This window comes from Manacus vitellinus, unplaced genomic scaffold (genome assembly GCF_001715985.3).
Source record: "Manacus vitellinus isolate BGI_N305 unplaced genomic scaffold, ASM171598v3 scaffold_69_pilon, whole genome shotgun sequence".
In the NCBI taxonomy this organism is placed as follows: domain Eukaryota; kingdom Metazoa; phylum Chordata; class Aves; order Passeriformes; family Pipridae; genus Manacus; species Manacus vitellinus.
The window spans coordinates 685,883-707,495 of record NW_021940749.1 but is presented as its reverse complement, the minus strand read 5'-3'; the positions used below and the strand labels follow the sequence as shown (position 1 = coordinate 707,495).

The following is a 21,613-nucleotide window of genomic DNA, read 5'->3' as shown; positions in this document are numbered from 1 at the left end:
GACCACATGGTTCGATCTATGAAACCTGACTTCTTAGATGATGAGTGATATAGTGAAATATGTGGTTTGTAATGATGTAATGAAATCTGCAAGTCCTCTGGGAGGACAGGTTTTTTATATTGGGGAATGGAAGAGCAGTGAAGAATGTATATTTTTCTGGACTTCCAGTTTTCTGTTCCTCCCACCCTTCTCACACCCTCCCTCTGAAAACACTCATTAAAGGGTCCCATCATTATTTTGGAGATTAGGAAGAACACTGTTATGCCTGATAGTCTGAATAGGTAAGGTTTTTATCTAGGTCAGTGTACTTTAAAAATGCTTTAATTAATTGTAATCTTTCAACAGCAACAATATTGTCCTGTGGATGGATTATCTACCTAACTTATTATAATTCCCGGAACATTGGACTCATTCTAACGCTGGTTCTTAACAGGTTATATAAGCATGGCTACATCCATATTGGTAAGTTGTGATTAATGTAGTGCCACTACTTGCATTATCACTGTAAGGCACTGTTTACTGCTTTTTATTATACCCTGACTTGTTAAAAACTTGAGGGAAAAATCAGTGTTCCTTTGTTATAGTCATTTGAAAATGTTTGCTATGGAGTGGAGTGTCAACCCTTGAGTCCCTGTTCCAGCACTGTCCTTGCTTTCTAAATAAGCTGTCAGAACAACTAACCATGTTAATCCATACTGGGACTGTGACATGTAGAATTGATACTGGCTAGAACGTTTGCATCAAAATCCATTAACGTTTTATTAAAATATTTCAAACATTTTTGTATAAAACAGGTCAGTACAAATCCCTTGGGCACTCACCCACATTACAAAAATATCTGGTGCTGAGTCACAGAGGGCTATAGCCCACAACCTCACTCCAGTCACACTTTGAATTTTCTTTCATTTACTCTTCTGCCTTCCTCTGTCTGCTTCACAGAACAGCAGTGACTTTAGTTCTGGACTTTATCTGCAAGGACTGACCATAAATGTAGTGAAAACTTAAAACCAAAAAATCCCACCCACACTTGCCTGCCAAAGACACCCCTGCAATTCATTTGCTTGTATCCTCAAGAATCTAAGAGCTGTATTCCAAACCATCTTCAAATCCAGCTTTTTGAAGAGCAATATAGATGAAATACTTATTGGCTGCTGCACTTGATCTATAGGCTTTTATTAAAATTTCTCTGTGAAACTGCCATTAAGTAAAGACAGCTGATATAGCTGGCCAAAGATATGGTATTCTTTATAAACTTAATCAGTAAGTAGAACATAACATTAATTAAATGCCACGATTTACAGCTTAGTTTCAGTCGATTAATGTTGATTTATTTTTTTTTTTTAAATCATGGTTTACTTAACTTTCTGTGGGTGAGGTGAAAAGCCTTAGGAAAAATATGGGCTATTGCATTACCTGCTGGTCTTTTCATGCTTATTAATCCTTCCTGCTGTAAACACAATTTCTCATAATAATTGGACAGAAGTCCTTATAGCCATTTAAAATTTAAAAGATTAGTCTCTCAGGAATCTTTATTTCTCCAATTACAGTCTTGCAAACAGTGGCTTGAAACTATAAATGTTGAAAATAGCTTTTCTAACTCCTTTCACAAGCTTTGCAAGGCACCTGAATGTTTCTGGGTGACTAATGTGTCTCAGGGGGCTGGTTGTATTCTCGGGTAGTGCCAAACCCACCATCTTTTAGTTGTGTACTTTTTGTTCCTGATTTCTGACTTTCCTTCAAAGGGGAAACTCAAAATAGCCGGTTAAACCATTTCAGGTATTGAATACTTTAGTCTTCCTGCTCAGAATATAAAGGATCAACAGCTTCAGGCTAATGTCTGATAAACTTTTTTCCACGTTAGGTTCCTTTTCGTTCTCTGTGCTCTCTGGAAAAGTCATGGTGCGTGAAATCTATTTCATCACAGAAGACATGTCCATCAGGTACAGATTTCTGAGGCAGTCCCTCTTCCAAATAACAATTTTCAATACAGGAAATGTATACATATAAATAACACATATCAAAATACAGCCTTACAAACGAGCAGTATATTTATAAATGTTAAACTGCCTCATTTGGTTATAGTATTTAACATTCCTGGATACTTGTTACTCATCTGCTGCTTCAGCATTATCATTTGGGAGTAAATACTAGGTAAGATTGTAGTTGTGCTTAATATTTGCAAAAGAAAACACTTTGGAGTAGGAAAGAGAATGTTTTTTCATTAATGTCTTTGACTCCCCCATGCTCCTGCTTTTCAGTCTGGAAGATTCATCTTGGCCAAGTAGTTTGCATTTATTTACTGGAATTCAGAATGATTCGTTCCATGAACTGCACACTAGCAAATAGCTTGTAATTTTGATTCTTGCTGTCGAATTTGGAAAGCCTTGAGAAGGCAATGGAGTACTATATGAGTTTCAGCTAATGCAGTAGCTGTATAATATTACACTGTGTCCTTTATGATGTAACCATTTGTGCTTTAATATTGCTTATACACTTAATATTGCTTAATATTGCAGATCTCTGCACTCTGCATAAGGCAACGTGTCATGCAGCTGCACAAAGGATGTTGGATTGTTACTCTCTTAACTTCTGTTTTATCTCATTTATTTGATTTAGGATTCAGGATGGATTTATCATATTTCGCTGGTGGAAGATGTACAACCCTAAGCAGAAACAGCATGGTAGGTTTCCCAAAAAGGTTTCAAAGTTTAAATTTACAGATGGCCAACAGAAAAATACTTTATTTACTCAATCACAAATGTGTAATTGATTTGTTAATATGTACCTAAAGTACATTGAATCATCAGAAGGTACTTTTAACTGGTTGCAGACTAGAACACCACAATGAAATAAATACAGGATTCATTATCAGGGACATGAACCCTTCTTAAGACAAACCATTAATCTTAATAGTAGCCTTCATTAGCTGTAGTCCAAGCATAATTGCCTCTGTATTGAAGTTTATAACTATGATGAATAGAGACATCTTATGTTCTGGAAGTGATTTTAATTTCTCAGTTTTGATGTTGTACTTTCAGTATTTCAGCAAAAGTATTCTTTAGTATTTGATAAGCCCACGTCTTGATGACATCTGTGGGTGTAGAAGTGGGAAAGTGTGAAAAATTGATTTATTTTTCTTCCTTATCTCTGGCTGAAGAAGGATGATTAACCCCAGATACAAGAGATTAAGTGTATCTGCAAAAAACACTGTGAGAAAGCATAAGTAGCCTAGGGATGTGTACTTAATCATTTATAGGATTAGAATCTTGCTGAATGCCTCTCTTGACTTTTGAAGCCATCACAGCTCCGTTGCTAATTCAAGGAGGTTCAGAAATGGCAGCTGTCTACAGCTGAGGACATTAGTTGAGAGGGTCATTGAACCTTGGAGGTGTTGTGTTTTTTTTGCTATCTTGCCTTTGGAAGTGGCTTCTGATGGTGTGAAGCCTCTTGGACTTGTCAGCAAGCTTGTACAGCTGTTGCTGTGTCAGTACCAACTCAGCAGCCCTGCAATTAGTCAGGGGAATGTGAGACACCACTCTTATAGTGATAGGAGTTACTAAGAGCTGCTCACTCCTGTTTATTGAGGCACTACCAACCCTCTGAGGTGATAGGGCACAATTCAAGTTCTTTATACCGTAAGAAAAATAATTCAAGAAATGGAACCTAGTCTTAATTAGATTTTTCCAACCACAGGTTACTGTCCAACAGGTTTTCATAGAATTGCCTTCATCTGCTAGTTAAAACAGATTTCTCTAGTGGCTCACAGAATGAAGAAATGAATTTAATACAGTAAAGATAGTTGTGTCTGTCTTCTATGCTGTTATTTTTGCATGGCAATATTGCAAGGCTTTAAAGTTTTCTGATGGTATTTAAGACCACATCCAAGTAACCGAGGAAGTCAGAGGTGTACAGGTCTGACAACAAAGCAACATGACTAAAATACTCTTCAGTGTTAAGTTAAATCATACTGGGACTGGAGAGTAAGTTTTGTACATACCTTAGAAATGAAAGTGGCTTAGGGACAAAAACTGGGGGATCAGGTTGTGAATAGGGCACACCCAGATGTCTTGGCTTAGGTGCCACAGCACATTATCAATTTTCACATTGTAAGACCCTATAGTGTAGTTCATGTTTTGAAGGGGAAATACTGTTTTTGAGAAACAGTTGCTCTACTTTTTATTGTCAGGAGTGGCTTTTGTCATGTTTCCATCAGGTTTAATTTAGTATTTGAGTCGTTTGGGTGGGCATGATACAAACATTTGAATAAATAATAAATAAATAATGCATCTTGATTAAGCTCTGTAGGAGGCAATTTTCAAACCCTTAGTTACATTAGTCACCTGGATCAACAACTGTTGATAAAACTTCAGTATTTTGCTATCAATCTGGTAGTTACTTGTACATAACCTACATATATACTTCTTTGAACCATTCAATAAGATGATATTTAGATTTGCTTGTCTCTTTTTCCTTGCCTTTTTTCTGTTTTTCTTTTCCGAAAGTGTTTTGGGCAAATAGATGTGTGGAGGTCAAATCTCATTTTTGTTATTAGGAGAAAGAGATACTTGTCTCTTTAAATCTCCTTTAAAGAAATGAATTACTAGCTATGATTTCATTTAGTTAATGAAGTCTAATGCTTGTCTCCAGGAATTGAAAAATTATATTTATTTGTGTTCTTGATGATAGTTAGATCTCCCTGGTGAGCTGGTGTGTATCCCAATCCTTGTCCATGACATTCTTTGCCTGTGTTTTATTGATGCAAGTTAACATTGGGAACAAACGGATTTGATGGTGCTCTGATGAAAACAGGAAGGAACTGGAACTGGCTCATTAACTTTTCTCTGTCTCCTGTTCAAGAAAACTGTGATGTCAGTGCTTTCTGGAGATTTATTATACATTTACTTTTTTTTTATAATGATATGGAAATTTCTGGTGCTTTGACTGCGAGAGGTCAAAGGTGGGTTGCTGTTGTTGGAACAGAGTGCTGTATAGATGTGTCATTTTGGGGGACAAATGAATTTGTTAGCAAAGAGAGTGCATTGAATCAAGCAGGTGTCTCTAAACTTTGGCTCTTGGGCGGCTGCATTTCTTCTCTTGACCCTGATCACAACAGTGTTTGCTCTGACTTTTTAATTTATATTGTCTTTGGGAAGTGTTGCCTTCAGTTTGTACCCCCGGAGTTACAGATTGCTGTGATAACCACTGATGCTTCAGTTTCCTAAAGTCTATTTGACTTAGAAAGACCAGATGAGGTTTTTAGAGCAGCTCAGGTCTCTGGAGTGAATGTGTAATGGGCACTCTTTCAACTGGGTAATTAGGGGGAAATGGTGCGAGCCTTTCCCTCACATTAACTCCATAATTAGGTCATACTATCTGAGCCAAAAGGATGTTGAAGTATGTCCCAACCAGCTCTGTATGTGATCAGCAGATGTTAAACTAGGTTTTAAGTATCAGAGAGTCAAGCTGATATTAGTTAGAATTTTGAATTTGTGAAAATGTGGACTGATTGAGCAAAATGAGTATGATCTTGTTAGTTCTGCATATGAATATTTCCTGTTTCTCTGTACAAGAAAGCTTTTTCCCATTTCAGGCATGCTGTACCAGAGAGCTTGGCTAGAAAACCACATGGGTTTTTTAGATGGAATTGATCTCAAGTACTGATATCTGTGCTAAAAAGAAGTTTGCACTGAGGCTTCTGTGTGGTGCATCAAAAGGGATTTTGTTTGTTTTCATAGACTTTGTTTACCATTTTGTGCAGTTCTTGCCTGGATTTATTTTTGGATTGTGACCTAAGGGTGAAATGCCTTTCAGGTTTTATATTTTGTATGCAACTGTCTTATTTGCCAAGTTTTACTGATTTGCTTGGGATGGTGTAATTATTTTGTAGAGTTTTTTACTGCATTTTAATATTACTTCAGCAGCTTGTTCAGTACTCTGTGGATTGTTTTTGCAAAATGTGCGTATATGAGAAACTGCAAATATTCCAAGGGAATGTTGAAAAAGAATGAGAAACTCTTTTCCTGCTATTTGTTTAGATCCAAAGGCAGAAACACGACTGTATATTATGGTGAATGACTTTGAATTTCACGTGTACAACCGTTCTGAGCTTTACGGACAACTTCAGGAACTGTTTGGCTTGGATCCCACAATAATTCCAGCAAAGAAAGATGATGAAAGAGCACAAGTAAATGGGAGGCAGAGAACACATACCAATCTTGAAAGGTAAATTATTATTCATTTTGCTGTTCTGTTGATGCTTTGTTCTGCAAAGGCCTGAACTAATTGGGTAATGTTTTGTTCAACGTGTGCTCTGGAGGCCAAATGATCGAAGCACAGCAGAGAGAAATTGCACTGACAAGCCCGAAAGTCTAAATCTCTTCCCTTTCCTCAGACTTCCTTCCATAATAATTAAAACCCACAACCAACCAAACCAAACACTCTTGTTTAATGATCAGAGACGGGCTGAAAAATCTGTTTGAAATACAGTGTAGAAAGGGAGTGTGTTTTGAGGAGGGTTGTGCTGGCAGAATAATGATGGTTTTACTCAGTAGAAGTAACAGCTGCTCAAGACATTGAATGGGCAAAATGTGAGGATCTCTGTGGTATTGTGGGTAGCTACACAAACTTTCTTCTGTTAATTCCTCTTTATGGGGCACTCCAGAAAACATGGTGTGGGTACATAAGGAGTTTTTCCGTGTGGCTTACGTGTAGTGGAGTGGGATGTTCAATAGTAAGTCTCTCTCTGAGCAGAATCACACCAGACTGATTTATTGTCAGGAGCAGGGAAGATCTAATGAGACTTGGGTCCTTTCACTGCTGCTGGCCAGTTACTAAATTACCTAGTGGGTAGGTGCAGGATGCTGTGTCAATCCTGAGTTTGAGTAAGGACTGTGCCTCTGAGCCAGTCCCTTTGTGTTTCCATCTTAAGCTGACAGGCACAGGAAGGAGGAGGGAAATGTCCTGGGAAATGGAAAAGCCTCAATAGGAGTATTTAGAACAGACCAAGTTCCCCTGAGGAAGATTTATTTTATTGTTGCTCTGAGTTAACCATGGCAGCTTGCTTTCTACCTGTGTCAGCAGCCAAGGTGTAGCTCTGTGTGCTTCCTGCTGTTCTTCCAGGCTTGGGAGGACTTGGCAAGTAATCTGCTAGAGAAAGAGTGTTCCCCAAGATCTGTGCACTGGAGATCCCTAGAAGAATAATTTGGTTAGTTCTTCTGAAGAAAAGACGAAATAATAACCCCTCTTTTTTTTTTTTTCTTTAGTGTTAAAGTAAAAACAGAATCTCAAGACCCTTCTTCTTCGTGGAGGTCACTTATTCCAGTCATTAAAGTCAATGTGAGCACGGTAAGCGACAAGATCCTTAAAAATTAAGCTTGCCATTCATTTTTCTTGTCCATTCTGTTTGAGGCTTTTGTTCTCCTTCGTGGTTTAATAAAGTTTTAAAATTACACCACCAGCACTCCCCTGACAGAGTCACAAATCCTGCTGGTGCTGGTGGAAATGTGGTAATGTTCTCAGTATTTTGGGAAATACCGGTGTCTTAGACTTGTAAGGATTTCAAGAATATCACCAAGTAATTAAGTTAAGTAATGAATGTTGTTGTAAAAAGTGTGGGGTGTTGGGCTTTTCAGAGGTGTTTGGAGTTGGTTTTTTCTTCTCTTTTCTTCCTGTATGTTTTAATAGAGATACTTAGAGAGAATATTGAGAGTTTAATGTACGAGGTAGTACTTTTAGGTAACGCGCAGATTATGGTCAGGATTTTTGTCCATGGTCTTTATTTGCATATATCTGATTAAACTTCATTATTATGGGTAAATAGATACATATAATATAAAAGAGGAGTGCATAATGAGAAATTGGGTTTGCTTTTTGCTGTAGGGTCGCTTGGCATTTGGGAATCACTATCAGCCACAAACACTTTGCATTAACTTTGATGATGCCTTTCTGACATACACCACAAAACCACCTTCGAGCCACCTCGATCAGTTTATGCACATTGTGAAAGGGAAACTGGAAAATGTTAGAGTCATGCTGGTTCCAAGTCCAAGATATGTTGGTCTGCAAAACGATGAGTAAGTTTGGGGTGTTTTTATATCCGTGTTATTTTATTGTTTATTTTAGTAAAAAGAAGAGAATGTTGGTTGTCTTTCTGTATTTTACTTAGTGTGTTTAGACAGTTGCATTTTTACCACTCTGAAGGTTTTAAATTTTGGATCTTTGAAACAATTTTATGTGTGGAGAATAGTAGTGGTTTTCTGTCTCTATCTAAGTTTTTATTTGTGTGTGTGTGTGTTCTGCTCTGTGATTAAACATAGAATCATGGAGTAGTTTGGGCTGGGAAGGATCTTTAAAGGTAATCTAGTTCAACTCCTCTGCAATAAGTAGGGACATCTCCAACTAGATCAGGTTACTTAGAGCCCTCTCCAACCTGGCCTTGGATGTTTCCAGGGTTGAGGCATCCCACATTCAACTTGTATTTTCCTTCTTTCAGGTGTTACAGCTGGTCACAGGCTTTGCCAGTGGTAAATATTCCAGTTGTGGGTTAAATGCAAGGTTTAAGGTCTTGACTTCCGTAAAGCTGATTCACATATGGTTTGGAAAATATTTTAAAAAAAATGGGCAAAAGCTGCATAATACTTGGTGGAGTGGAAATCACGTTATCTGTTGCAGGCAGATGGCTGATCCTTTTACCTCTGTGTATTCTGCATAAGTGGGGTTATGCAGCTTTAACAAGCTGAAGTAAGTCAAACACAAGCAAGAGGGCTTGCACGAAGTAATAAAATAAACTGTACATCACTTGACTGTACCTTAATTGGCTTTTTATCAGCCAAATACTGCTGTCTGTAATATGCCTCTATGTATTTTCCAAAGGGCATTTTGTGGATGTGCACAGAATCTTGCTCTTCCAACATGACGACAAAGGAAATTTCTCCAACTAATATTGAAAACAAACAAGATTAAAACAAAATAGGATTAAGATACTCAAACTATTAGCTTTTTCTCCTGCTTCCTCTAAGTATTTTCTTTTTGTGCTCTTACCATCCCTGCAGCTCCTGATGGCTGAAGGATGCACAAAATGTGCTCTAATTTACTGGGTGGATTCAACAAATTACCCCGTTCACTGGAAATGAGAGTGTTTAACTCTTTAGACCCTGCCCTCTTATGCTTCTTTGGCTTAAAATTTAAGCTGGGTGTTTTAAATTTCAGAATTTCCTGCAGGCAATGCAGGTGTGACAAACAGCTGAGTGACTTGGTGAAGTTTGTAAGAGACTGCCTAATCAATACAAACATCAAAACCTCACCTTGAAAACTGTCCTGTTATCTTACAAACGCCCACCTCAGCACCTCCATCGCCCTTTGCAAATAAATCCTCCAAAATCCAAGGAAAAAAAAAAAAAACAAACTGTGCTAGGAAAAGCAGGTCAAAGCAGAGCAAGTTTGGAGAGCAGCAACTAAGCCAGCAGGCTTGAAGTGGAAGTTCAGGATAGATATTAGGAAATACTTGAAAATGATGATGTAATGTCATTATCGTTCGTTGCCATTATCTAATTGCTGTTAAAGTATTTAGTCTTTCACTCGCAAGGTAAAATTGATTTCAGGGTTCCTGCTCTGTTGCTTTTGAAGAACTTCTGGCAGTGCATGGTCTCTGCACCTGCTGCCTTCTGTGTGTTTTCCAAGCTGTCCTGCCCTTGAAACGAGCTGCGGGGTAATGGGCAATGTGCTTCTAACAGGTCTCGCTCTTACACCGTGTGTTTCTGTCGTTGGAATTGGCTTTTTTTTTTGTTGAGGAGTGACAGCTTATGAAAGTGGCTGAAAAGCTGCAAAACCATGTTTTGCAGTAAAACCAGAATTTTCACATTACAATAGTATTACTACTATAGAATATATTACTATGTGGTAGCACTATAAGAAAGGGATTGTAACATATCGATATAATAGTGTTAGGAGAAGTGTTTTGTCTGTCAGTTTTATCACATCCTTTTATATTGAGGAAAGTGTTATTGAGGCAGAACAGCTTTTTTTCTCTTTTTTTTTTTTATTAACTAATGGTCTAATTACTGAATGTCTTGTCCCTTTGGTTTAGGGTGCTATTTTAGTAAGAAAACAATTAGCAGGTGAAAGAACAATATAGGACAAGGAGAAAGGAACTCTTGACAGAAAGAAACAATGAAAGTAAAACTTTGATAGTTACTTGTGGTTTATAATATCTGAGCAATGTCTTTGTGGAGAGGAACATGGTATTCTCATGCTTAAAATAACTAAACTTTAAGTTATTTGATGTAATAATTATAATAATAATAATAGCAACATAATGAACAAGTATTTTTTTTTGGCAAATCATTATGCAAATCCATTATACTTAATATGTTGCATTTCAAATTACTTGAATTCATAAAGCTTAATCTGAGCACATGGATTTTTAACCTTTATCTTTACACTTTTTATTACAGACCACCAAGGCTGATGGGTGAAGGTTTTGTTGTGATGCAATCCAATGATGTTGACATCTATTACTATATGGATGAACCAGGTACCTTCTGTTAAATACAAACATAACATTTTAAGGTTGTTTTTGAAGGCTGCTGGACTTGCTAGACAATTTCTTTTTTTGACTTCTTGAATTTTTATGATTAATTGTGGGTCTACTATAGTTAAGTCTTCCTTTTCATTTACTTGCATTGTCTGTAGAAATTATTTTAACCGAATCTTTCTTTCAAGGTTTGTAAGTAGGATTTGGAACTAAATGTGCATGTATTGGTAAAAAGCATCCTTAAAAACTGCTGTGTGTATCACTGCCTCTGGTGAGCTGTGTTTAAGACAATCCCAAGGATTTTTGGTCATATTTCTTAGCTTTCCACTGGGACTCTGCACTGAATTATGTCTTTATATTTACACACTATGGTGATCTCAAATAAAACTGACATCAGGACACTTCAATTGTCTTGTGCTTAGCAAACATTTTTCATGCTAATTTGAAGCAGCTTCCTTTAATAATCTGTTTATTATATTATGTGATATAGGTCTTGTACCAGAGGAGACAGAGGAAAGTAATGATGGAGAAGCCAGCAACGAAGACAGCAAATTACAGGATCTGCCACCCTGTTGGGGTTTGGACATTGTGTGTGGAAAAGGAACAGACTTCAACTATGGTCCTTGGGCTGATAGGCAGAGGTATTACCATGATTTACAGCTTTAGTTTTCATCTTTGATATCTAATATTGGTGAGAAAACATTAATTTCCATCGGGAGATTGCTGACTTCTAATTTGTGTGGGTTAGAGTAGACTGGACAGCCTGAAAGAGGAGTCCTGCCCCAGTGGATTAAGATTAGAAAATTCCCTGCTGTTTATCTTGTTAGCCTTCCTAAATCCCCTCTGTGAATTTTTATTATTAAATTAATAAATTATGGTCCCCTTCTTTGTGAGCAAAGGAGTTTTATTATTTATCAAGTTTTACATAGTAGGGGTTTAACTTTTTAATTGGTGATCTTTAGATTTATCAAGCTCTGTGGGTGAGAATACACTACATATTGGTGAGGAAATTGTAGAGAAGTAGAAATCTGGCTATGGAAATAATGAGGGGGGAATAATTCCTCCCTGCTTAGGATAATCAATTCCTCGATGTGATCTGCAAAGTATTTATTATCTAGTTATTTTAGTGACAAAATATTAGGCCAGAGCTCTACTTCTCTCTTTTGCACATGAGTATTTGTGGTGAGGACAATGGGACTGTTGAGAGAATAAAGGACTATTAAGTAAAAGTGACATCATCAGTGCTTTCTCTCTTTTCCCCTATTAATTACAGGCTGATACTTCTTGGCCTTCACTAATTCTCCTGTGAAACTACTATGATTAACTGTCCCTTAGGAGTGTGAGGATGGCAGACCAAAGAGTAGTCATTTTACATATATATATAAAAATAATCCTAGACGATTTAAGAGAAAATGTCCATTTCTAGAATTTTTTACTAGCAACATGAGGGCAGTGAATCATTAATGATACTTTAAAGAAGGCCTGCCCTATAAGAGTAGGCTTTTTATAATCTTACCTGGCTTGGCAGAAGGCAGTTTGGTGCCTGTGCAGTGCATGTAGAGTTCAGAGATCCATACTGGGAATTTTTGCATCGTGCCACGGATAGAACATGGAGTTTTGGAAACTTTGAAGCTGCTACAATGGTCAGGTGCTTGGTGCAGGAAACAATTAACCCCCTCTAAAGGCTTATTTCAATTCTCTTGAGACCTATGTAAGCTCTGCTGTCTGTGCTTCATTGCTGTGCCTTTCCTGTCATGTAGTTGCATGTTCCTCTATAAATCTGTAGAAATATGATTTTCATTCTGAGGTCCTAAAGTTTGTATTTTGTTTATTTCTGGGCATTACATCAATTATTAGTGCACAAACTGAAGCAAAATAGATTACTTCCTACTATGTTTTTGTAGCAGATTTGTAAACTGAGGATTAGAAATAAGAAGAAAAAAAATACCTTGTTTGCCTTCTGAATTAAAATATTTCTGTTCTAATCCATTTATGGCTTTTGTCCAAAAGTAACTTCTTATTGAAACTTCTGGAAATTTCAGTCATGAATTGGAAGGCTCCCATGATGAAGATTTTAAACAAACATTCTTTCTTATCTCACCCGTTGGTTGTCTAAAAATTCAGCTAAAAGGAAAATAATTAAATGCACCAAACAGATGCATAAATATACATATGTTTTCTTCAGTGAATGAAAGACAGCTTTTTTTTTTTCTTTTCTTCTTCCCCACTAGGGATTGCTTGTGGAAGTTTTTCTTCCCACCAGACTACCAAGTTATGAAAGTCTCAGAAATTGCTCAGCCTGGGAAGCCACGACAGATCCTTGCTTTTGAACTGCGGATGAATATTATTGCAGATGCCACCATTGATTTGCTTTTTACCAAAAACAGGGTAAATAATGAAACCTTGTCAAGAAATTAACTTGTCTTCTGTGGTTCCACTCTGCTTTTTGGTTGTGCACAGTTTTACTTGTCTCAGGTGTTTATTGCAGGTTTTAAAAGCTCAGTAATTATGAGTAAAGCATTCAAAGAGTAGTATTTTCTGAGAGGCATTAATTTGTTGGCTTATTTAAAGTTTCTTTTAAGCCTTCAAGTTACATCTTAAACCATGCTGGCTCCTACAGTCTTGGGAATTCATGATCTGGACATTTCCTGGGCAGTCTTAAGCTATGATGAAGCTCATCATGATGAAAAGATAATAACTTCTGATATCGAATTTATATCTAATAGTACTGGAGAGGTGATGTTGGGGGAGACAAAACATGTATGTGTAGGGATTTGGATTTTTCTTTCCCCTGTTGCCACTCTTATAAATGGGATATAGCATAACTTCACTGTATACCTGCTTTGTTCTTTTTTGGGGGACTGAACGGGTTAGAAATGTGATGTTAGAAATACATATTCATCTGCCCTCACATACCTTGGATCAGAGTATCTTATGCTGTTTGTAATAGTGGGCCTCAACATTTGTTAAGCCTAAAAATGGTGTTATTTGGTATCGATGCACACAGGTAGTTCATCAGGAATTTTTCTAAAAGCAGGAAAGACTTGAATAATCAGGTGCCTTAATCCAGGTGTGGGTAATGAGAGCCAGAGGTATGAACTACACTGGTTGATGCAACAAACCTAGAAATAATGTTTACATTGTTTTCCTTTCTTGCAATGCAGGAAACTAATGCTGTACATGTAAATGTTGGTGCAGGATCATATTTGGAAATAAATATTCCCATGACAGTAGGTGAAAATGGTGAGTTAAGGCTAAGCCTGATTTTTTTTCCTAATCTTTTTTTCCTGAGCAGTTATCTTAATTCCTGTGTGTGTGAATGTCTCGTAGTGTTCTTCCTTTGTGACTTGGAGATGTATATTCTTATGCAAAGGAACAAAAATACTGCCTTGCCCAGTTCACTGCAAGACATTATGTGTGAATCCATCAGGATACTTCTTGTTTGTTAGTGGCCTGCTGAAATCTCTGGTGAAGGATGTTTAAATATTGGTGTAACTCTTGTGTCTGAATGATTATTTGATAACTTTTGTTTGCCAGGCTATTCACCCACAATTAAAGGGCAGCTTCTGCACGTTGATGCCACGAGCAGTATGCAGTACAGGACTCTCCTGGAAGCAGAAATGCTGGCTGTAAGTTTGCATTAATAAACATAGAGCTTCAGTCTCTAGAGGATTTTTAATGAAGAATATATTTATTTTTCTATGGAGCAGTCTTTAGGTTCTTAAACAGTAGAGAAAAATGCCTTTTGAATGTATTTTGCAAGACTAATATATGAATTTATATATACACACATAACTATGCATGCATGTAACTCCAGTGACTTACATAATTTATATACCAAGTTAGTGTTTTTCATTTACAGATCTTGCCTCATTTGCTGTGTAGCCACATGTTCATACAGGCTTTACCTTAATAAATGATTACACTCACTAGCTCTGCTATAGAATGTGTGCACATAAATACTTTAAAAGTACTTAAATGTGCCTGAACTACTTGAGACAGGTCTAATACTGTATTATTCTTTTGTTTACCTAATATTTCACTTCTACAATACTATCATTCTGTAGATTACCCTTCTTATTGTTTTTTAAATGACCTTATTAGGGTCATATTTTTTAATGTTTGAATTTGAGAGTTGTATCAGTGGTTGAAAAATACTGTATTCTGAGGGATTTTCTTTGGTGTATTGATGAAAACTTTTGTTTATAAATTGCTTGGTACATCTACTACAGCAGATTCATGATATACCATTCCAAATAAATTAATATACTAACACTTGACCTTCAAATGCAGAAAGAGAGATTAAATTATTAAGGAACTGGAGAGGCCTTCTGTTCATCCCAGCAGGAGAACAATTTTAATTATTCAGCAGGGTACATATGTGAAAACTGCTGAGCTACAGGGTCAAGCATTGTCATCTCTTGAGGTAATTCTGGTGCTTTAATATCTTGTTCACAGTTCCATATCAATGCCAGCTATCCCCGGATATGGAACATGCCCCAGACGTGGCAATGTGAGCTTGAGGTTTATAAAGCAACCTATCATTTCATCTTTGCTCAGAAAAGCTTCTTTACAGGTAACCTCTTTACTAAATAAGTTACATATCAAATTAAATATTCTTTCTTTGGGATTTCTTGTCAAATTTTGCTGAGTTGTGCAAGGTCAGGTTGTCTGGTTTCTCATATTTAGGACAACAAATTGTTTCTGAGAACGAAGTTCCTGATGCTTCTGTGTGTCTAAGTTCATGACATTCTTACTTTTCAGTAGAGATGCACATAATTTAATTTTCTGATATCTGAACTAAATTTGATCTCTTATCACAGTTATTGATTTGTTTAATGTTGTTTGCTGATGTGTTCAGGGCAATCATGAACTTCTACAACACTAAAATCTTAAAAGAAGAAATCTCTCATTTGATTGCTACTAACTTGCCTTTTATTACTTTGTGTGGGTTTAGATTTGATCCAAGACTGGTCCAGTGATAGTGCACCTGATATTTTTTCATTTGTTCCATATATGTGGAACTTCAAAGTCATGTTTCATCAATTTGAAATGATTTGGGCAGCAAATCAACACAATTGGATTGACTGTTCCACCAAACAACAAGAGAATGGTGAGATCATTTTTTTATTTGGAAGAAGTAGTACATACTGCAAAATTATTACAAAATATACAGTGTATATTTATATATATAGAGAGAGAGAGTAACAGAATTCAAATATTTCAGCATTTCAGTAGTTTACACTGTGCTCAAATCTTATAATTTCAACATAGAAAGAAGATGATGGATTAAAAATCATTAAATTGTGTTCTAGTTAAAAGTGAGCTCAACACTTCGTCAGAAACCGGAGGAACTTTCAGTGTGTGTTTTCTCGTCCAAAAACTGATGTCTGAAGCAATAAAGAAAAGCATCAGATACTACAGATATTTTTACTGTTTGTCTGCAATTTCATAGTGCTAAGTACAGTGTCTTTCTAGAAAGGACAAGCCGTGGGGAGTAAATAGTTTGAGAATAATTTATAGCAGTAATTTATTACTGTAAATACACTGTAGTTAAAATGGCAATTTCCTCTGAGTTCTTTAATATGTTTTCATTATTTTTACCTGTGTGTTTGATAACTTGTGTGAGAACAAAATAGGCAGTAATTTTGACAGATTTTTTTGTTGTTTGTTTTTCCTCTTCTCTCCCAGTTTATCTGGCAGCTTGTGGAGAAACACTGAACATTGTTTTTAGTCTGCCTTTCACTGATTTTGTTCCAACCACATGCAATACTAGATTCTCTTTAAGGGTAAGTTCTTTTGTCTTCTAAATATGAGATAGCTTCTTGAATCAGGACATTTTCAATTATCTCTTTCCTGAAAGAAAAATACTCTATTTCACTTCATTTAAGTTCATAGAATTTTTCTTTGAGTAACACAGAGGCAAATGATTTCAGTTTGCTTGTATGAAGCATTTAATCATGGACTGGTTTTATTTATATATATATAAAAATAAAAATCTTTCTTAAAATATGTACAAACATATGCTTCACACATACATATATACACACATTTAATATGTGTATTTATTACATATACTTAGGCTGTTAGTCAGTGTGTGTATTTTATCACTTGAAATTCTGCTTCCTTTCATTTATGAAATGTGAAAATCTAATGTATGTTCAATGATAGAATCAAATACTGGAGCAGGTACCCCCAAACTGTTTTGCAGAGCCATGTTCCAGATTTTTAAGAGGTTCTGTAGAATAGATAATGATGATAAAGTGCTTTTAACAGACACAGATAATTCTTTGAAAGACTGTACTTCTTGTCTTCCCTGAAATAGAAGCTATCTGCTGCTACTAAAAATAAAAAACTAGTTGATGGGGATGTTGATAATTTTACATAATTTTACAGCAAAGAAAGCATTGATTTATGGTTTTTTTCTTTTTAAAGTGTGATTTAGTTGAGATGTAGGGTAGCCTTGGGCCTGCTACATGACTTTATCAGTATGGTTTGAACAACAAAAGAACAGGAATCACTGAAAGCTGTGCCCCTGTGTTTTACAGATGGTTTGGTGTGTTTTTATGTGCAAGTTACTGGAGTTGTAAGTGTTCAGAACTACAGAGCTCTTAAGTTTGTAGTAGAAATTGGTGGGAAAACAAAGATTTCTTGTCTAACTCTGCCTGTAAAGTGGAGATGATGACACATACATATGCAAATAGCCTGAGCACTGTGCATAAAGTGAATGAAAGTGAACTTCTCTGTTCCTAATGTTTGATTTTAGGGAGAAGATGTTGATCTTCATTTGTACCTACCAGATTGTCATCCTAGTAAATACTCCCTCTTTATGCTGGTGAAAGACTGTCAGCCTAATAAAATAAATCCTGAGTCTTGTATGTCCTCAGAGTGTCAAAGTGGTCAGAAAACAGGCAAACCCAAATGGAGGAACATTACTCAAGAAGAGTGAGTTTTTGTTTGGATTTATGTTTATATTGGCTCATCATATTTGCTTCTTTCATTTGTGATTAAAGCAACTTCATGAGTTCATGAAAGATATTTAATGGAAGTATTGGACTTCAAATAAAAGCGCGGTGTCTCTTTTTGAAAGGGCTGGATGGGTTGAATGCTGGACAGTCCCCAGTGTGATGTTTACAATCGACTACTCATGGCACCCAATTTATCCTCAGAAGGCAGATGAGCAGCTGAAGCAATCCTGTAAGTGTCACTACCTTTTTCTTGTTAACGTGTTTCGTTTTGGAAGCTGCTGTGAGCTTGGATCACATTGGCAGGAATGAATTTGGAACTCCACTGCTGTTGTATGTCTCGTGGGACTGTGCTGATCTTTAGAATGCACCAGGTTTGATTTAAAAACTGACAGCATTTCATGCTGCCAAATTTCAGACTGTGTCCCAGTTCCTTGTGGAAAAAAGAGGATACTGTCTGCAGTTCCTTTCTCCTTGTCCTTAACAAAGTGGATCTCTTAAATGGGTTGTTGCTCAAGACAAAATACCACTTGGTATATTAAATATTGGTATATTCAATAGGAAGTACGATGTTTTTGGCAATATCACGTTTCTTAGCTTTTCTAAGCTTTTTTTCCCTTCAGATATAGTCATGTTGTCTTAGGATTTAAATGTTTGAACACATTATATATGCTATATAATCACTTTGTCTTCCACTTATGGATATGAAACTGAGATTTCACTGTAGCCCTGTTGAAGTGAAGAACCATGGCCACCAGATATGAGTGTTAAACTGGTCAGTCTAACACTAATATCGAAGAATTTTCTAAATTTAACTGTCTAAATATTTCTAAATAACAAATATCCTCTGAGCACGTGCTTGCAAAAAAAGTTATAAAACATTAAACACAGATACAAGTAAGTTAATTTAAATGCAGAGGGAGGTATGCAGGAAGTTATGGGGTGGCATAAAACTCTTTCAAGTTGAGATGGCAGAAGGAGAACTGATGAAGGAGAGGTATTAGAAGAATAATGAGGGCTAATTTGAATGAGGCTCAATCAGCAGGTGTTAGAAGACATGCTGGAGAGCATTTTTAGGTTTTGAGTTCCAACAATTCACATCTAAAAGAACTGAAATTTTAGAGGACGAAGCAGAAAAAGGTAAGATTGATTTTGCAGATGTTCATTCAGTGCTCTTGTGAGACTGCCAGCTCGTGTCAAGTGTGCATTCTTCACATTTTGAAAACATTTACTCAGAATGGTAGCAATTGAAACCTGCACTTGAAAATTGGTGCATACACAGGTAATTTTGCAGCTTCCTTCACTGAATAATCCAGCACAGTCCAGTTTACTTCTAATCTCTGCTGCTCATAGAACGTGTTTGTTGCGGTAGCAACATCTGGTTCTCTTTTTTTTTTGAGTCAATTTTTTAATACAACTTTTGCACTTTTCATGTTTATTCCCTTTTGTTTACTCTGCAGTAGATGTGGGTTATGGGAAATCTTCTACGCTGCTGAAATAAAAGCATGTCTCTATTTAACTTCAAAAGCAAGATAAATAAATGGAATATTTTTTCAGAACTCGAGGGATTGTTTTTCTCTTGCATAATTAACATGGACTAAAATATTCTATATTTTCTTGTCTTCCCATAGTTACAAGAGATGAGAAACCAGTTCTGTAGCATAGACACGTTCACATAATTACACCATACAAGCTATATCTTTAATACACATTTATATTCACCGAATTTTGTCCAACAGAAGCCTGACTTGTGATCTAAATCTGTCTTCTGCTTTATTTTGCTCCAAAGTGTCAGAAATGGAAGAAACAATGTTGTCTGTGCTCAGGCCGTCGCAGAAAACAACCGACAGTGTGATTTCATCTCCCACAGCTTCCACCCGCCTGCCCCTCGACCCCTCCGAGCTGCCCCCGGATAAGCTCCACGTGGAACTGGAACTCTCCCCAGATTCCCAGATAACCCTGTATGGACCCCTGCTCAAAGCCTTTCTGTCCATAAAGGTAGGCATGGGAGCACAGCTGTGAATGGCCACGTGTAGGAAAGGGAAGCGATGAGTTTGAAATGGAAAACTGGAATTCCGCAGAAGACGTGAGTTTGGAGGGAAACTTTCTGTAGGCACTAGTTTGGAATGACTTTGATAGGGGTGAATTCAATTGGCACAGGCTTATGAGAAAAATTCATATACATATACATATATATATATATATATGTAGACCCACATCAGCATAATTTTCCTTTCAAGGCATAGTGTGCGCTCTGGACATGTGCCGAAAATTTCTTCTTGGAGTTTTGCAGCAGTAAAATAAAACATAAAATCACAATTATAACTAGAGCTTATGTAAACAACCCTTTTTATGCAGACCCCATACTTTTAGTGCATCTTAAGTTCTGCAGAGTGCCCCAATTATCTGTTTGATTTTGTTTTAATTAGATTCTGTGAAGTTTCTGGAGTTGGGATCATGGAGGGGAGTGGGGAAGGCCAGGAGAATAAGCTTAATTTAAAAAGTTACTTCAATAAATAGTGAAGAAGAATGATTCATCCTTTCCTTGATGTAAATCTGTTATTCTTTACAATGTACTTGTGTTGCTTTTGCTGTGGCCTCTTCCGTTCCTGATTTTTTAGGGTGTCTAGAAACAGTTGAATTTCTTCCCACCTCCCTCACCTTCCCTTGTGGTGACAAAAGCAGAGGCAGTTGAACACAACAGTTCTGTTTGAGTACCAGTGAAACACGTGGGGTTTGGTTGATTTTTGTGGTTGTTGGTTTGGGGTTTTCTGTGTGGTTTTGGGGTGTTTTTTTGGTGGGTTTTTGCTTGTTTGTTTTCCCTGGAGGTCTGTTTCAACCTATGCAGATCTGGGCTAAGGTAATGCTCTCCAGGCTGTTATTTTGAGTCAGAGGATGAGGAGTTTTCTGAGACAGGGGATTAGTGAAACAGTAATTTTCATGAATTTATATAAACATTGCATGTAAGCAATGAATAGCAGTTTTTTAGGGTATAGGACTTGCAACTAAGCTCATTATTTTTTCATGTTGTTGATAAAATAAATAAGATTAAAAATAGGCCGGTGTGGCATCTTGGAAGGCTTGATTTCTCCTGATGCAGAGGAAAAGCCCCCATGTTTGAATTGTTTATTGAGCCCCTTTTTTTGGAGCCCATAATTCATGAGGTAGTTCTGTCTTTCCAAGCAAAGCAGCACTTCTTCAGTGCTCTTTGCCTCTGGAGGTAGATGTAAACAGTGCTACATTAGATCCTTGTTTCTATAATGATTTAATTTTTAGGTGCAGATTTCTCAGTTGAAATCTAGCTTTTCTCTTCTAAATCTCAAGGGAAATTTTAGATTAATACATTGTTTTAAAAATGTGCATTTATTGTTCTTTTTATAATTTTTATGGCTCTGTTTTGATCTTTTTGTCCAGCTGTGCTGGGAGAACCTCTTGAAGAATTTCTAAGAGGTTTTTTTTATGTTTGTTTTCCCGATTTGTGGTTGAAATGTTGTTTTCAGTTTGTTTTCATTATCTTTTCTAATACATGTGATAGAGATTCCTGTATATGCATCGTTCACCGTTAAGCCTTGTAACCTTGGGAAGTATTTTTTTTGGTGTTGCACACCCTGTTTCTTACTAAGGACTTTCTGGATTTCTTACCACCCTCTGCTGGGTCTGCCTTATAAAAAAATACCCAAAGAAAATTCTTCTGTAGTTTTTTTTTTTTAAGGGCAAGGGCATGACAAATTCTCAGAAATATGATTCTGGTGCATTTAATAAGTAAAATAGAAGAAGATGTGTTTTGGTTTTTTTTTAATTTTTATTAGTGATAGATTTTCTCTTTCCCAGTAGTATTGGGATGAGGGTGACTTCCTGCAGGATGTGTTTTGTGTTCTTACTCTGTTATCTGTCTTTAAAAGAACAAAATCTGTTTAAAAATGTCAATAATAATATTTGTATTACATTCATCTAAAATACCAGTACTGCAAAAACTACTGAACCCCTTGATTTCCTATGAAAGCACGTGGCCTAAATTTGCTCATTTAAACTATCCAGTTTTCATAAAATTGAAGTATATATGTTTCTTTAGCTGTAGGTTGCTGCTATACCACTTATTTTAGGGAGGACTAACACA

General features: G+C 36.6%; 1 protein-coding gene across 11 annotated transcripts in view; it reads left to right on the top strand.

The window, feature by feature from the left end:
- Nucleotides 1-21,613, top strand: part of KIAA1109 (KIAA1109 ortholog) — a 90,768-nt gene that overhangs the window by 9,198 nt on the left and 59,957 nt on the right. For all 11 annotated transcript variants that reach the window (XM_029964039.1, XM_029964040.1, XM_029964036.1 and 8 more), the window contains exons 3-19: nucleotides 346-462; nucleotides 1,862-1,940; nucleotides 2,617-2,681; nucleotides 6,036-6,222; nucleotides 7,263-7,344; nucleotides 7,879-8,072; nucleotides 10,452-10,531; nucleotides 11,022-11,172; nucleotides 12,763-12,919; nucleotides 13,696-13,774; nucleotides 14,069-14,160; nucleotides 14,990-15,107; nucleotides 15,489-15,644; nucleotides 16,223-16,320; nucleotides 17,298-17,476; nucleotides 17,622-17,728; nucleotides 19,286-19,494. In XM_029964039.1, coding sequence (XP_029819899.1) covers nucleotides 346-462; nucleotides 1,862-1,940; nucleotides 2,617-2,681; nucleotides 6,036-6,222; nucleotides 7,263-7,344; nucleotides 7,879-8,072; nucleotides 10,452-10,531; nucleotides 11,022-11,172; nucleotides 12,763-12,919; nucleotides 13,696-13,774; nucleotides 14,069-14,160; nucleotides 14,990-15,107; nucleotides 15,489-15,644; nucleotides 16,223-16,320; nucleotides 17,298-17,476; nucleotides 17,622-17,728; nucleotides 19,286-19,494 — 2,150 coding nt within the window. The remainder of the gene's footprint in view (nucleotides 1-345; nucleotides 463-1,861; nucleotides 1,941-2,616; nucleotides 2,682-6,035; nucleotides 6,223-7,262; nucleotides 7,345-7,878; nucleotides 8,073-10,451; nucleotides 10,532-11,021; nucleotides 11,173-12,762; nucleotides 12,920-13,695; nucleotides 13,775-14,068; nucleotides 14,161-14,989; nucleotides 15,108-15,488; nucleotides 15,645-16,222; nucleotides 16,321-17,297; nucleotides 17,477-17,621; nucleotides 17,729-19,285; nucleotides 19,495-21,613) is intronic.